The sequence below is a fragment of the Trifolium pratense genome, linkage group LG4 (genome assembly GCF_020283565.1).
Source record: "Trifolium pratense cultivar HEN17-A07 linkage group LG4, ARS_RC_1.1, whole genome shotgun sequence".
Taxonomy (NCBI): domain Eukaryota; kingdom Viridiplantae; phylum Streptophyta; class Magnoliopsida; order Fabales; family Fabaceae; genus Trifolium; species Trifolium pratense.
Genome location: NC_060062.1, coordinates 466,761 through 481,596, shown reverse-complemented (window position 1 = coordinate 481,596; position 14,836 = coordinate 466,761). Strand labels below are relative to the sequence as shown.

Below are 14,836 nucleotides of genomic sequence, written 5' to 3'. Positions count from 1 at the left end.
CATCCTATAGTTTCAGACCAACTCATAAATCTTAATGTCACTACAGTCTACAATAGGTCATTTCTCTGTTTTTGCACGATCATAGAATCGTCATACACGCATAAGCACACACCATAGCCGAGCATGTGATTGCATCAGGTTCATCTCAAACCACTCAACAGCCTTATCCGACAAAGCAGACATCCTAGAACAGTTAATCATAGTAGTAAACATAATAATATCAAGTTTTATCCCACTTTGAAGCATTTCATCAAACACCTTCTATGCACCATCAAAATCCTTACATTATCTCTAACATGTTGAATCCTATCCATAAAGGTATCTAAGAACAATGGGTGCAGTCGTGGGAATTTGTAACTGGATTGTGCAAAGAAGCTTGGTTGAGTCTGGAAAAAGTTTTGAATTTGAAATTGGGGATGCAAGAAGAAGGAGTTGAAATTGAAAGAAAAAGAGGAATATTGTTTTTTTTTGGTACAAAAGAGGAATATTGTTTGTGTTGGCATTTCAAATCTCAATATAGTTCAATTCTCATCAAATAAACTTACTTATGACAAGTCATTCGCGTGACTAGATAGAATAAACTTTAGAAAATATATTAAATTTAGGAAAATGCGGGGCCCTGATTAAGCATGTTAAAATAGAAATTATGTCTCGAAATGCGTGTATTCAATGCCTTAAAAGTACAAAAAGTTGTTTTTTCAATATAAATTTTATTTTTTATTTCCTTTTTAGGTATGCTTAACAAGTGTCTGGGGCACTGTTTAGCATGACCCTTAAATTTATTGCAACACATACTCTTTTTTTTTGTGTTACTCCCTCCAATTTTTTAATTGTCCATTTACGTCAGATTTAATTAGCGTTTGTTCTTATGTAGCTGTCCATTTGGCATTTCAAGGATATGATTTGTCAATTACTCATATCTTTTTGATAAAACTAATTAATGCTATATATTTGAAAAAGTAAAGTTTATTTTTAATTTTTTTTATACATAACATATTAAATTTTGTTTTTTTGATACATAATATATTAAATTTATTGGAAAGATAAAGTGTGTCAAAAAAATAAAAATTTATTGGTGAATTAAAGTTAGAGTATAATAGAAAGATAAGGTGCAAAAGTCTCTGAAGGCCCGATACTTTAAAAATAGCGAAGTATCGTGTCCGATATGTACTCGATACCGATATTATGCATTTATTTATATTTAATTTAATTTTTAAATAACGTATCGCGGCCGTAAAAACATATATTACACTTGATATTAGCCAAAAGGTATATATTAGGGATTCTAAAGATGATTAACAACAATCTTCCATATCTAAATGATCAAGATGTCAATCATTACGGTCAATTTTCAGCTGCTTAAAGTCATTCCATGCAACATATACATAAATAGTAAAGCAGAACAAAATAAAATAAAACAGGACACCCAAATTTTTAACGTGAAAAACTCTTCTTAGTCATAAAACCTAATTTAAAATTTGTCCACTATTTAAATTAACAGTATACCAAATATATATAAGCAAAAAGAATGATGCATAAAAATGTCTAAACATTAGAAAATTAATATAATTATATGTAAACGCATTTGAAGCGTTGATTTATAAAAAAAATAAAATTACAGTCCATCCCATTATTTTAGACTAGCTCTGCCACTGACTAAAGTTTGACGAGTGCAAAATTGAGATGATTGTTGCATCTAAAAGACCAAAGTTGTATCTTTTGAGATTCTTCCAAATGGTTTTCTACTACAAGTTTGTACCATCCATCCATTTGCTGAAACCAATGAATCTTGAGGCACGACTCTTTTTGTTTGCTGCAAAGTGAGAATGTGAGATGATATTCTATTAACTTTTTTTTTTTTGAAGAAATATTCTATTAACTATATATCATAGTTATTTAAGAAACAGATTATCTTTATTTGTGGAAGCTAGATAAGTTAGTTAGGAAATAGTATATCTTATCTTCTTTCTTTCTTTTTTTTTTATATTTTTTTTGAAGTTATTTCAAATTATTTTTATTCGATAAATTTGAATTTTCATTAATATTAGTAGTTTATCGACGAACTATTTTGATAATTTATGAGGTGTCCTATTACTTCTTTTTCCGGGACTATGAACAAAGTTTTTTAAGATGCATACCATTCATTGAGTTTAATAAATAAACTTTTTAAATAGGGTGTTATGGTGGTACGATAATTGCAGCGGTTGGTAGTAATCCAAATTATCAAATGTTGTTGGAGGATAATTGCAACATAATCGTTACATGTAACAGAAGGTTATTAAAAGGATAACAGAGTAATCAGTTACAAAGTTAAATGACAAATTTAAACAAGTCAATAAGCTCAAGTGGTTAATGAGTTTCACCGGATTTCAAAAGAACCCGGGTTCAATTTCTAGGTGTAACAATTTTTTGCTCAGATTTTATTTATCTTGTAGCCGAACTCTAAACTACTATGATCTCATTCTCCTATATTTTATTTACATTGCTAATCGTATCCTTGTCACTCCTTTACTTAACATGGTTGCTGAGGATTCATTAGTTTGGATTGATAGTACTCATGGTGAATATAGTGTTAAAAGTGGATATAAATTGTTGATGAATGTAACAAGGAAGATAAATGGTGGATCTCAACAGGATGATTGGTCTAGTCTTTGGAAAATTTGTGCTCCACCAAAGGCTAAACATCTTTTATGGAGGATTAGTAAAGGGTGCTTAGCAACACGTATGCGTTTGCAAGAAAAACGTGTATCATGCCCGTTATTATGTCCATTATGTAACCTACACAATGAAGATGATTGGCATGTTGTACTTGGTTGTGATGCTAGTTCCCAAGCTCGGCTATCAGCAGGTCTTGATCAATTCTTAGCGCCATTTTTACTGCAGGCCAGCAGTGTTAAAGAGCTTATTTTTGCGATTTGCTCTGGTACTGACAAGGAGTTGGCTGGTCTTTTTGCGATGCTTGTGTGGGTTTTATGGAATAACAGAAACAATGTTGTTTGGAACGAGTTGCAGGACAATGGAAGAAATCTGGGATTTAAGGCACGACACATGTGGGAGGAATGGATATCGGTGCAACAGCTGCAGCATGGTGCAAGAAAGAATGCGCAGCAGCAGCCCATCCGTTGGCAGAAACCAGACCAAAACTGGTACAAGTGCAACGTCGACGCGGGTTTTCACAAAGAGCTAAACAAGACCAGTCTTGGCTGGTGTTTGCGCGATGATAGGGGAAGGTTCATCATGGCAGCAACAGCATGGATGGAAGGCAATTGTTCTATATTAGAAGGTGAATCCTTAGCCTTGCTCGAAGCTTTGAAAGTATTGGAACAAAGAGGATTAACTCATGTTATCATTGAGACGGATTCTAAAAGCGTGGTAGATGCAATTTCACATTTACGTGGTGGGAGCTCTGAGTTTAGTTTTATTTCTTGCAATATCAAAAATATTTTGTTATGTAATCCAAACTTTAAGGTTAAGTTTATTAAGCGGCAAACGAACATGGTTGCTCACACACTTGCTCGGACGGCCGTTTCATGGTCTTATCGCTGTACTTTTGAAACATTACCTCATTGTATTACTCCTATATTGAATAATGAAATGATATAGTTTGTTGGTTGTAAAAAAAAAAAAAAAAAGTTAAATGACAACAAATTTAATAATTAAAAAACAAAAAGACCGATTTATTACCAGCGTTAAATATAATGCATTTAATCTAATAAAAACATACAAAAATACAATAGGACCTTGTGTGTAGCTGTAATTAAGGATACCATCATCTTTGCCCTTTACTAAAATATCCTCGTCCTACCAAACATTATCCTAGCCAACTAGGTGAACACACAGCTAGTGAACCAAAACTATCTTTTAGAAAAGAAGTTCTCCACTGTGAACTAGTTCAACTAAGCTTCACCATGACTTGCCTCCACCTCCACTCTCCATTGTTTCTCACTCATGCAAAACTCAAACCGCAACAACATCATCATATAGAGATGGAGCACACCACAAAACTTCTTTGGGGTGAACCAAGCAAAAATGTTTCATATAGCAAGCACTTTTCTTCTGCAAGTTCATTAAGGACCAAGGCAATTCCACATTTCATTGTTGCTGCTGCTACTTCCCCGCCCAAACCCGGTGACCCGTCCACCTTTCTTCCAGTAAGGTCCGGTTTTTTCTTTCCCTTGTTCATTTTATGTCACAGTTCATGAAACCATGGTCATGGTATTTCTTTTTACTCTAGAAGATATAACAAGTTGCAAAGTTAAACAAAGTTGTTTTCTGCTCATACTTTTGTTTATTCATTGCAGTGCCCTGCTTCTATCAGTATACTTCATAGCAAACTTCATCGTGCCAGATTTTCTTACTAAGTATTTTGGATTTGATAAAGTAAATGAAGACCAGAAGGTTGATGATGTAGAAGATAAATAGACAAGCACCTCTGATATGAAGGGGAAAAAATTTCTAAAAAATCAGTAAAATGTGAGAATGGTTGAGGATGCTATAGAACGACAATTGTGTAATTGTATGAATTTATTTTTGTATCTTTAGTTTGTATTAAGATTATAAAAGTCATTTGAGTTGTTTTAAACTTGGTAGCAATTACAATCTCGTGAAACCAAATTGTTATTGCGCCATTGCTTCAGAGAGGCGGTCTTTGAGGGACATAGATTCAAAAGAACTTTGTAATCGGTAAGCCACAACTTACGGGTGAGATTGTGAGTAGAGACAAGTTTATAAACAAAAAAGAGAAAGAACACAAATAAAATATCACTCAAAAAAGGATAAATATTAATTTCCTTCAGATTTAAACAAAGAAAAAACACAGCATTCATTAAAATTTGCTACATAATTCAACAATCAAGTATTGTGAAAAAGAATAAAGAAACTGTACAGTTATATGCTTAAGGGGGGAGAGCAGGTATAAACAAGGAGACGATGAAATTTGTTAAACAATTGTCCACTCGGTTTCGATAGGAGGTTTCTCTGAAGGAGACTGGGACGGGGATCCAGACCTAGGAGGTTTCTTTGAAAATAAAGATGATTTGTTTTCAAAGAAACTTGAGAAAGATTGTCGCGGTGTCGACTTGTCTTCATCGTTTAGTTGATCTTTTGACCAAGTCTTTTTCAATACTTTATCTTTGCCGCTGAAGATAAGGCTAAGCCTCTTCAACCGGCTCATTGGTTCATCAGTAACCGTCGTTGATTCTTCTGTTTGTTTCACCATCTTCAATGCTTCTTCAGGATTCATTAACATTGTCTCCACTGTTTCATATACCTAAGTAGGAATGTTGTGACCATTAAATTTCCAATTGAATGATATTACTATTAAATAATTGTATATGAAAATCAACAACACCCAGTTTCACTATCAATTTACATTGTTCATTATAAACAAATAATCAGAGGAATAATTTCATGCTATGTAACATCAAATATTAGCCACAGTAAATAAGTACCCACCTGGACAAGGTCATCAACTTTCTCACTCCATTTGGAGCTTTGGCATGTAGTAACTATGTACTCCTTGCAGTCATAGAACAACTTTGAGAAGTCCTTGTTACTAGACAGCAGAGGTTCAGCAATCACAAATCCTAACCCAAGCTATACAATCAAGAAAAAAGGTTATCGTTAGAAGGAAAGAAAAAAAAGGTCACGTGACTTTATGTTTTAATCTTAATCGTTCACGGTCGATCTACTGGTCAAGGTTTAATTGTCTTAGTTTCACATTAAATAAGCTCTCTCATTAGAAGAAAGAGTATGTTGAACTTCTACAAGGAGCTTTACATAAATGAAGGATGCAATGTATTGTCAAATGAAATATGCTCTATGTAATTTTAACAAACATGAAATAATTAGGAGTTAGAACAAATATAATGAAAAAAAAATGGATGAAATAAAATAGCAGTAAAAAAATAAAGAACTTACTAAAGAGACAAACAACTGCCCAAAAAGCTCGAAAGGATGGATGTCCTCAAATGTATTGAGGATGCCCTCTCTACAAACGAATGTAAAATGAGATTCAAGGGATGGCATTAGGGGAGAATATAAATACAAAAATTGATTATTTGCTTACACTGCCAAATCCTCGTCGAAAAGAGGTGCCTGCTTAACAGCTGGTACTGGTTTAGATGTTTCCCACAATTCACGCCACAAATTACCTATCATCAACATTTAATGAAACTCAGAACTTTTTCTGACATGAAATCAAAACAATTTAAGTGCTCAACAGTGCTATGTTTCTCGCAGATTGTGCTATAATAAAACTAAGCAACACCCTAAATTCACTTATTTGCATATGCTTTTACCATATATGTCATATGATATTCAATTTAGGCAATATATATCTTACATAGATGTCATAAAGATATAGACACATAAGATGCAGAGACTTTCAACCCAATGGTTAGCACAAGGCAGTTGGTAATACGAAACTGGAAGATCTAAGCCAATATCAGTGACTGTCAATGAAAACAACTTAATGCTACAAGCTTCTGCTGTGGCAGAGTTCAGGAAAGAGTCGAACCCATTGTGAGTCTATTGTAGGTAACCCTACCTTATATGCGCAAGCGCAAGAGGCTGATTTTACAACCCAATTCAAACTTGTGACCTACTAGTTACACAACCAAAATTCTAACTATTACACCAAGTATCCCCTTCTAAATTATTATAAATTATAAATTCAACTTAAAAAATTATTCAAGTTCTATTGTCAGACTCAGACATTCTAAAGCCTAAATCTGAGCAGTTTTGTTTTTTTGAACAAGCCTAAATCTGAGCAGTTTACCGCAAGAGTTCTTCCATCAAGCCTGAACTAAAACATTCCTGCCAAATATATTGTAGACTCCGTGATACCTTCCTCACAACTCACCAAACTACGACCTCTTTGTAGATCAAGCCACGATAAACTAAATGATCGTAAAATTTATAACTACAGAGCACAAGTTTACAGTGAATAGGCTATATTTGCTTCAATCAGAGAAAATCCACAATTGTATCAGATGCTGATGACCCATTAACATTAAAAAAAATTAAAATTAATTGGGTAGCAGCAGATTTTAAGCATCAATATAGGATGAAAAAGATCATTAGCGGACCTTCTTTTTGCATACGCCGACTTAGTTGGCCTCTGGTCGACAATGACTCGCCACTGTCAAAAACATCACTGTCCTCAATACTAGCCTCATTGTCTGTCCAATCAGGAGGTGAGTGCCATCTTACAAAATCCTCCAAAATACATCCAGGATTCGCAGCCTAAAATACGATGAAAAACAAAACTAACTCAAGACAGAACATTAGGCATATTAAAAATAGTTAGACTTTAGACGCATTCATAATGGCAAGAAAAGTTCAGTACAAGGAAGAGCCTGACCTTGAAAGCCTGCATATCTGAGAGCAGTTGCGAGCAGCCAGCGCCAACACTGACAACAAAAGGTAAGTCAGTAATCAAGAAATGCCTAGTTGATGCTAAACATAAGGTACTACATAATGGATGCACATCCGCAGTTATATGAACCTAGCATTTGCAATACTAGTCACGTGAGAAACAGACACATGATCATCCATGAATTAGAAAGCAACATTATGCAAATTTATATAGATTATTTAAAAAAAAAGATCTAAGTAGACAATGGTCGTATATTTAAATTCTCAGACCTTGGTCCTAGGAGTAATGGATGTAACTTGTAAGTCAACAGGTGGGAGGTTTAGATCATGCCAAACGATTCAAAAGGCATATTTAATCAAAAAGCAAGGTGAGGTTGATTACTTAGTCGGAAGGTTTGTGACATAAAACAGTGAATTGGGATTTGTATAACGACAACAGAAAATGGATTTAGAATGTAAGGTAACAAACTGGGTTAAAGATGAATCTCAGTTGGTGTACAGACCTCCCAGTCCGCAGCACAAACTCCTCTGTTTCTCTGATTAAATCTTCTGTAAGCAAAGGTCCTTCCTACATGAAATGATCACAGATATCTCAAGTATAATAACAAGTTAAAAAAGAAATTATAGAGAACAATAAATGTATATATCAAACCTGGGTGACAGGAGAGTACACAGGCTCGCCAGTTTCCAACAAAGTCAAATCACCAGAGGGGCAATTAGCACCAAGTCGAAGAACGCGCTCTCCGGTGTTTAATCTGGCATATAAAACAGGGCTTGCAGGAACTCCATCATCATCATTGGCTGATTCTTTAATGCTTGAACTAGCTTGCATCATCATAGAGTCTAGAGATTCAGTCGCAACGATACGGAGCCTCTTCCGAGAAATACAGCAATTAATTACTTGAAAGTGTTGGTTCAGAAGACATGTTTTCAGGTCTGGAATCTCATTCTGAGGGACTCCAGGTATATATTGTTCTTCATACCAAAATTTTCTCAGCTGCATCAGTAAAAAAATAAAATATTCTTCAGCCGGTACTAAAGAAGGAAAATTAAGGAGTAGCATTACTGATCAAAGTAAAGTTCAAGTTACAAATTCTAGACATGAGTTAAAATAGGATTTCTTTATTTTCTTTCAAGGACAAGCAGATTTGAAGAGAAAGAAGTAAGGCAGACAACTTCACAGGATCAAGACTCATAGGATTGAGTTGATTTGTAAAGTATCTCAAAGTTTGCAATCACGCAACATATAAATAGTTTGCTTCTTTTCCTTCAAGTTTTCAATTTTTTGCTAAGGGGAAGGAAGTAAATGGATGCAAATTTAATAGACCAGAATAAAAAAACATAGAACAACCATAATAACAATGGAGAGGAGGGGAACCACCACTAGAATAAAGTGAAAAAAATCACTAACCTATAAAATAAGTACCCAAAAAAAAGAGGAAAAGAATACATAAACTCAATATTATCTGAGATGAAGATATTAATTGTCCAAATCATGTGATCTAAGATGAAGATATTAATTTTGTAATGCCAATGCACTCACTTAATAAATATCAAAGAAAGTGCGATCAAAAGCATAAATCAAAATTAGATTCCTAGATTAACAATGAAGTGTCTATATGATATCATAACCAAAAGTTATTTTCGAGTTAAACATACTTCAGCAACAACGCTGCACCAGAACAGAGCCATTTTTCGGAGGGCCTTATAGTTTCCAACAATTTCAGCCAACTTTACAACAAGACTTTCAGGAGGAGCACCATGAATATCTCGTGGCAAAGATGTTATATCATTTTCCTCTGGATTAGAATCGATCTTCCTTCTAAGGAAATCTCCCTCTGCGAATATCTTGCAAATATTACAATGAAAGTGAAAGATCATCACAGGATAATATGTCAGAGGAAAGTGTAAGTGTAAAAAGGTTGTTTGGCGCAATTACGTCATCACCAAGCCTCCTAAAATGCACATACCTGGATCAAAAAGAGCATTGATCAAAAGCACAACTTTCTCGTCCCTACTAAACTCAGAGGTAAGTTTATCCTCCTTTTCTCGCAACACTAAAGCCTTAACTGCAGAGAGACTTAAGCCTACCCTATCTCTTGCATGTGAAGGACTTCCTTGTGAAGATATAAAATCTTTCATGGACTTTGTCTTACTTCCAGCCCTAGTCAAAAGGTCCAAATATTTTAAGGAAGAGGATAAGATAATTGTATCATTAGGCTGAAAATCATTCAGAACAACAGAAACAAGATTCTAATGTTGTTTGATTATACAGACTTGCATTTAATAATCAAGTGCCTAATAGAATAGGAGAATTTCACAACCAGAGAAGTAGAATGTGACAACATAGAATAGAACCTTTGAGTGAGTAGTTTGTGGTTAGTAGCGGGAAAAATGAGCAAGAAAAAGAAAAGGAGTTGCAAAAAAATTACAACTTACTCAACAGCTATAGCCAATTGCTTCAGCACAGAGGATGCAGGAATGGGATCTTTAGTCGCAGCATTTAGGGCTTCTACAGCTGGAATTACTTCTGAAGCCTAAATCAAATATTTCACACACGAATCATAAAAGCAACCCATTTGTATAATTAATTCGGCTAATCAATGTGCAAATGTCCACTGTATCCTTAATTAAGCTATTGGAAAGATGAAATTAACCATGAGATTCTTAACAAGCATACATTACAAATTCACCACAAGCATACCATGCATTCCTATCCTACATATTAATTTTCTTATCAAAATTGATGACATGAGAAACACATTTTGACAGAAACTATTTTGAAAACAAAAACTATTCAAAGCCCACATAATCAAACACTTCGCTACCATCACAGAACGCTAACCTAGTTTAGAGACTTCAATTATATGCACATAATCAGAAGCTAAATTCCTAAGCTAAAATGTTTCATATTTTCGTACCTTAGCCTCGAGATCATTCTTCACATTCAAAATATACAAATTTTCATCATAAAATGGAATTGCCATGTTTGCATCCCCAACTTTATCTGTATCTTCAGCTTCAACTTCTTTTCTCCCTATCCGAATATTCCTAAACTTCTCTTGCCAATCTTGCTTTATCCCTATATTCTTCGGCCTCCACTTTATATGATGCTTCGGTTCACCGCGAAGCTGCAACAAAACAAAAAAAAAACATTTCAAAAATCAAATTTGTAAGTAATTACCACCCCACTACATATAAAATTAAAAATTCTGCTTAACAATACCAAAAATTAAATCTAAATTTCCCTTTCTTTATTAACCTTCAATCAAAACCTAACAATTTCATAATCCAAATGTATACATTTTCACCGCACACAATGCAACAAATTGAATAAGGGAAAAACAAAAACAAAAAATTCTCATAATTGCGATTACCTTAGATTCGTTCTCGGTGCTGCTTGGAGATTCAATTCCAGATTGCCTTGTAAAGCTATTAGAAGATTGTTTATCTTGATCTTTTTCAACAATTAACAAATTAAGTCAATGCTAATTCCAAAAACAAGTATCTTAAAAATAAGAATTATTATAAAAATAAAATCAAAAACGCCCAAAAATGGAATAAAAAAAGCATATCCGTTGAAATCTAAAATCAAGAAAATTGAAATGAAAATTAGAACCTCGATCTGATTTGAAGTCGAGAAGAACACGTTCCGCTTTAGCAGCAGCGGAATGAAAGGCTGTCCTTGCTTTTGAAACGAAAGTAGGTGATTCCATTTTCTGCGCACTATCTATGAATATGAAGAAGAGCTTAAAACACGGTGAGGAAGAAGTGATTATTTGTAACGTGGATAATTCGATAATTCAATTATAGCTTATAAGGTTCTTTAGTATTTATTTGAAGTGTTCGATAAGAGGAGGAACAAGTTGACGCTGATGGTGAAATTGGTGATGATGCTTTTTCTAACACGGTAGTGGAAGATCACAAATTCAGTGGTCTGCGACTAAAATATTATTATACAAAAATGGAATAAAATAATTAACACTTTTTTAATTAACTTTTATAAATAATTTTATAGAGATTAGATTGGTTTAAGTTTTATTAAATTATTATTGTTTTACTTAGGAGGGTGTATTGGATTGAGATTTCATGGGATTTTAAAAGACTTTTTTATGACAAAAAAATCTTGAGGTATTCAATCAAGACTTTTACAAAAGTTAAATAAATCTTGTGGTATTCAATTAAGACAAACATGATTTTTTTTTCAGGGCAATAAAATCCGTTGGTATTCAATTGAGATTTGGTACTACTTTTAAAATGTCTACTGGTATTCAAAAGTCTACCGATTTTGATGGATTCTTCTATGGAATGGATTTTGAGAGACTTTTTAGTTGAAAATACACTTGATAGACTTTTTCAACAATCTCACCAAAAACTTTGAGACTTTTTTGAAATCTCCAAGACTTTTTATTTTCATCATCACTGTATCAAATTTTTTTTTCTTTATTTTTTCATAGTTCATCATCACTGCACTCCTTCTTCTTTTCTTTGTTCACTTATTCAAGAATCTCACCAAAAGACTTGAGACTTTTTCAAACTCTCCAAGATTTTTTACTTTCATCATCATTATATCAGTTCTTCTTCTTCTTCTTCTTCTTCTTCTTCTTCTTCTTCTTCTTCTTCTTCTTCTATCAAATATGTTTTTTTGCAAAAAAATATTTTAACAAATTCTACATCTTTTTTACAAACTTTTGATTCAATACAACTTTTTACGCCAATTTTTTTTCGTTACCTTCATCTGCTTCTTTTCCCATCAATGGTGATAATGGTTTTTATTTGTGATTAGAAACATATACGTGAAAAAAATGTAAGGCTTTTTTTTTAAAAAAAATTTGGATTCCCAAAAAAATATAATTTCTTTTATTAAAATTTATTGATTCTTTTAAAATTTGCCTAATATACAAAAGTTTCTTAATATATAAAGTATTATGAAATCTTGATTGTAAAAAGTTTTTTGAAAAAAATCTCTCAAAATTCATTCAAATCATGTTTTAAAAATCTTGATTGTAAAAAAGTCTCTGTAAAAAAGTCTTTAAAATCTCACAAAATCAATATAGTCCAACAAAATCTCATAAAATCATCAAGACTTTTTTTACCAAAATTGTCTCATGAAATCCCAATCCAATACACCCCCCTTAGTTTTGTTTGACAAATGTATCAAATCATAGTGGCCGGCCTTTTTTATGTTTGTTTCTCTAAATTCACGTTGAATTCTTCCTTTTCACTGAATCCAAAACAGGTGTTTAGACTTTTGGATCATATGAAAAGAAGGTAAAAGTTGCAAACTTTTTTCACATCAAATAGATTTATTTTAGGATAATGTTAATTAGTAAGTGAAAGCTCCACTTAGCTTCTGATTATGTGCTTATTAGAAAAATGTTAATCGGTGTCTCCGAAGCGTTAGAGAACTAAAAATAGTGAAATTATCTTAAAACTTGTGTGATAAAAGTTTTTAAAATGTAAAATATGTTTTTTTTTTCAACGTAAAAGTTACTACTTTTATATTCTTTAATTGTTATTAGGGGCCTAACACTAGTTGGCATAATCTTTATAGTTATTTTGAAACCTGTGTAATTAATATTTTTAAAATATGAAAAATGTTATTTTTAATATAAAATTTATCTTTATAATTTTTTTAATTGGTGTCTTTGAAATGCTACTTAGCATGACTCTTAATTTTATTGTCTTTAGATAAGTAAGGAAAAAACTATGGTTTTTATGTGAAGGTGATAATTAATTGTTTTTAATGGATTATATTGAGTGAGATATAGATTGCTAGATGAAGTTATGAAATTTAACAAAGAGTTTATTTTATTTAAAGTTGATTTTAAAAAGACGTATGACTCGGTTGAATACAAGTATTTATTTGATATGGTGATGGATAAAATAAATTTTTCAATAAAGTGGAGAAGGTGAGTAATGAAAATGTGTGAGCTCTTCTCCGACTTTTTACAAGTTCACAGAAATTACAAAGAATGTGGAGCTTTTCACATTATCGTGGAATTTCTATGATCATATACTCGTATTTTTTTTACGGTCTATACTCGGAAAAATTATACACGAATATTGAAGTCTTTTTATTGTTATAGGTAGTGTAGTGACTAAACTCATAAACATATATACATTGTGAAAAATAGGAAGTCCAGATTTATAACTCACAAGTCACAACTAAATTGTGAAAAATGAACATTTTTATGTTTTGTTTTTTTGACAAAGTAATTTTTTGAAGCAAAAAAAAAAGCCCATTTTTCACAATTTTGTTTTGATAAGTAATTGGACATTTGGACCTACTAGTCCCACACCCGTGCGATGCACGGGTGTTATACTGTATTTTATATTATAATGTTGAAAAATCATTCGTATAAATTGAAACAATAAGTATTATGAAAATTATAATAATAATATCAATAACAACAAAATAATAATAATAATAATAATAATAATAATAATAATAAAAATGATGTAAATATAAGATATTAAAGATATGTTTATACATTTCGAAAATATTACAATGAATCTTATTGCATCTACCAAAATAAGTTGGTAATCCATAAATTGTCATGTCACTATGAAAACGATTTGTGATCATACTCATACATTGTGGTTAGATTAGTGGTTGCACAACTATCTAGGAATTTTATATATATATATATATATATATATATATATATATATATATATATATATATATATATATATATATATATGTTTATACATTTAAAAAACTTATTTATACATCACATTTGAAATTACTTTGGTATCTTCTTCATTAACATTGATTAGCAATATCTTTAATTCATTCTTCAAAATAACTATCGAAATGACAACATATAATTGACCATGGAAAACAATCGATGTTGAAACATAAGTTTTTATTTATATTATAAATCTCATTGAAGGATTCTGAGTTGGATAAACTACTTCATTATCTCTTACCAAAAAACTACTATATTATCAAATTTGACATTTATATTAATTTGAAACTTATTGGAGCAAAGATAAACCAACTTAACTCATACTCAAATATCGAATATGATAAAAATCATACGGGGCATAACAACAATTAGTAAATTTTATTTTATCTATTTTTTTTACTAACATTAGAAAGTAGTTCTGACAATCGACCAACTCCTTATATTTACAAAGATTAGACAAAATATTATTAGCAAAAACATTAACTTTTTTGAAAAAAAATACACAAAATAATAAAATGAACAAAAAAATTTAAAATGAATAATAACCCAAAACAATAATAATAATAATAATAATAATAATAATAATAATAAGAATAATAATAATAATAATAATAATAATAATAATAATAATAATAATAATAATAATAATAATAATTACAATTAGTACCCCACATTAAATGGATGTAAGTGGATGATGTGGTTAAATGAAAGTTTTTCATTGGTTTATGGATTAGGGTTTAGATAGACAATTCCACAACTATCTA

At 31.7% G+C, this 14,836-nt stretch overlaps 3 protein-coding genes across 3 annotated transcripts; 2 read left to right on the top strand and 1 right to left on the bottom strand.

Moving 5' to 3' along the window:
• Nucleotides 1-2,517: 2,517 nt before the first annotated feature.
• LOC123920515 lies at nucleotides 2,518-3,603 on the top strand. The gene has a single exon (XM_045972776.1). The coding sequence runs from the start codon at nucleotides 2,518-2,520 to the stop codon at nucleotides 3,601-3,603; it is 1,086 nt and encodes a 361-aa protein (XP_045828732.1).
• Nucleotides 3,604-3,774: 171 nt separating this feature from the next.
• On the top strand, nucleotides 3,775-4,582 carry LOC123920567. The gene is made up of 2 exons (XM_045972849.1): nucleotides 3,775-4,156; nucleotides 4,302-4,582. The coding sequence occupies exons 1-2, from the start codon at nucleotides 3,909-3,911 to the stop codon at nucleotides 4,420-4,422; spliced, it is 369 nt and encodes a 122-aa protein (XP_045828805.1). The 5' UTR covers nucleotides 3,775-3,908; the 3' UTR covers nucleotides 4,423-4,582.
• Nucleotides 4,583-4,759: 177 nt separating this feature from the next.
• LOC123920566 (rab3 GTPase-activating protein catalytic subunit) lies at nucleotides 4,760-11,343 on the bottom strand. The gene is made up of 14 exons (XM_045972847.1): nucleotides 10,997-11,343; nucleotides 10,755-10,834; nucleotides 10,299-10,508; nucleotides 9,817-9,914; nucleotides 9,348-9,541; nucleotides 9,037-9,215; nucleotides 8,030-8,374; nucleotides 7,881-7,945; nucleotides 7,364-7,412; nucleotides 7,089-7,245; nucleotides 6,068-6,152; nucleotides 5,920-5,989; nucleotides 5,455-5,595; nucleotides 4,760-5,269 (listed from the first exon to the last, which is right to left on the bottom strand). Exons 1-14 carry the CDS (start codon nucleotides 11,091-11,093, stop codon nucleotides 4,940-4,942), a joined length of 2,100 nt encoding a protein of 699 aa, XP_045828803.1. The 5' UTR covers nucleotides 11,094-11,343; the 3' UTR covers nucleotides 4,760-4,939.
• Nucleotides 11,344-14,836: the final 3,493 nt, after the last annotated feature.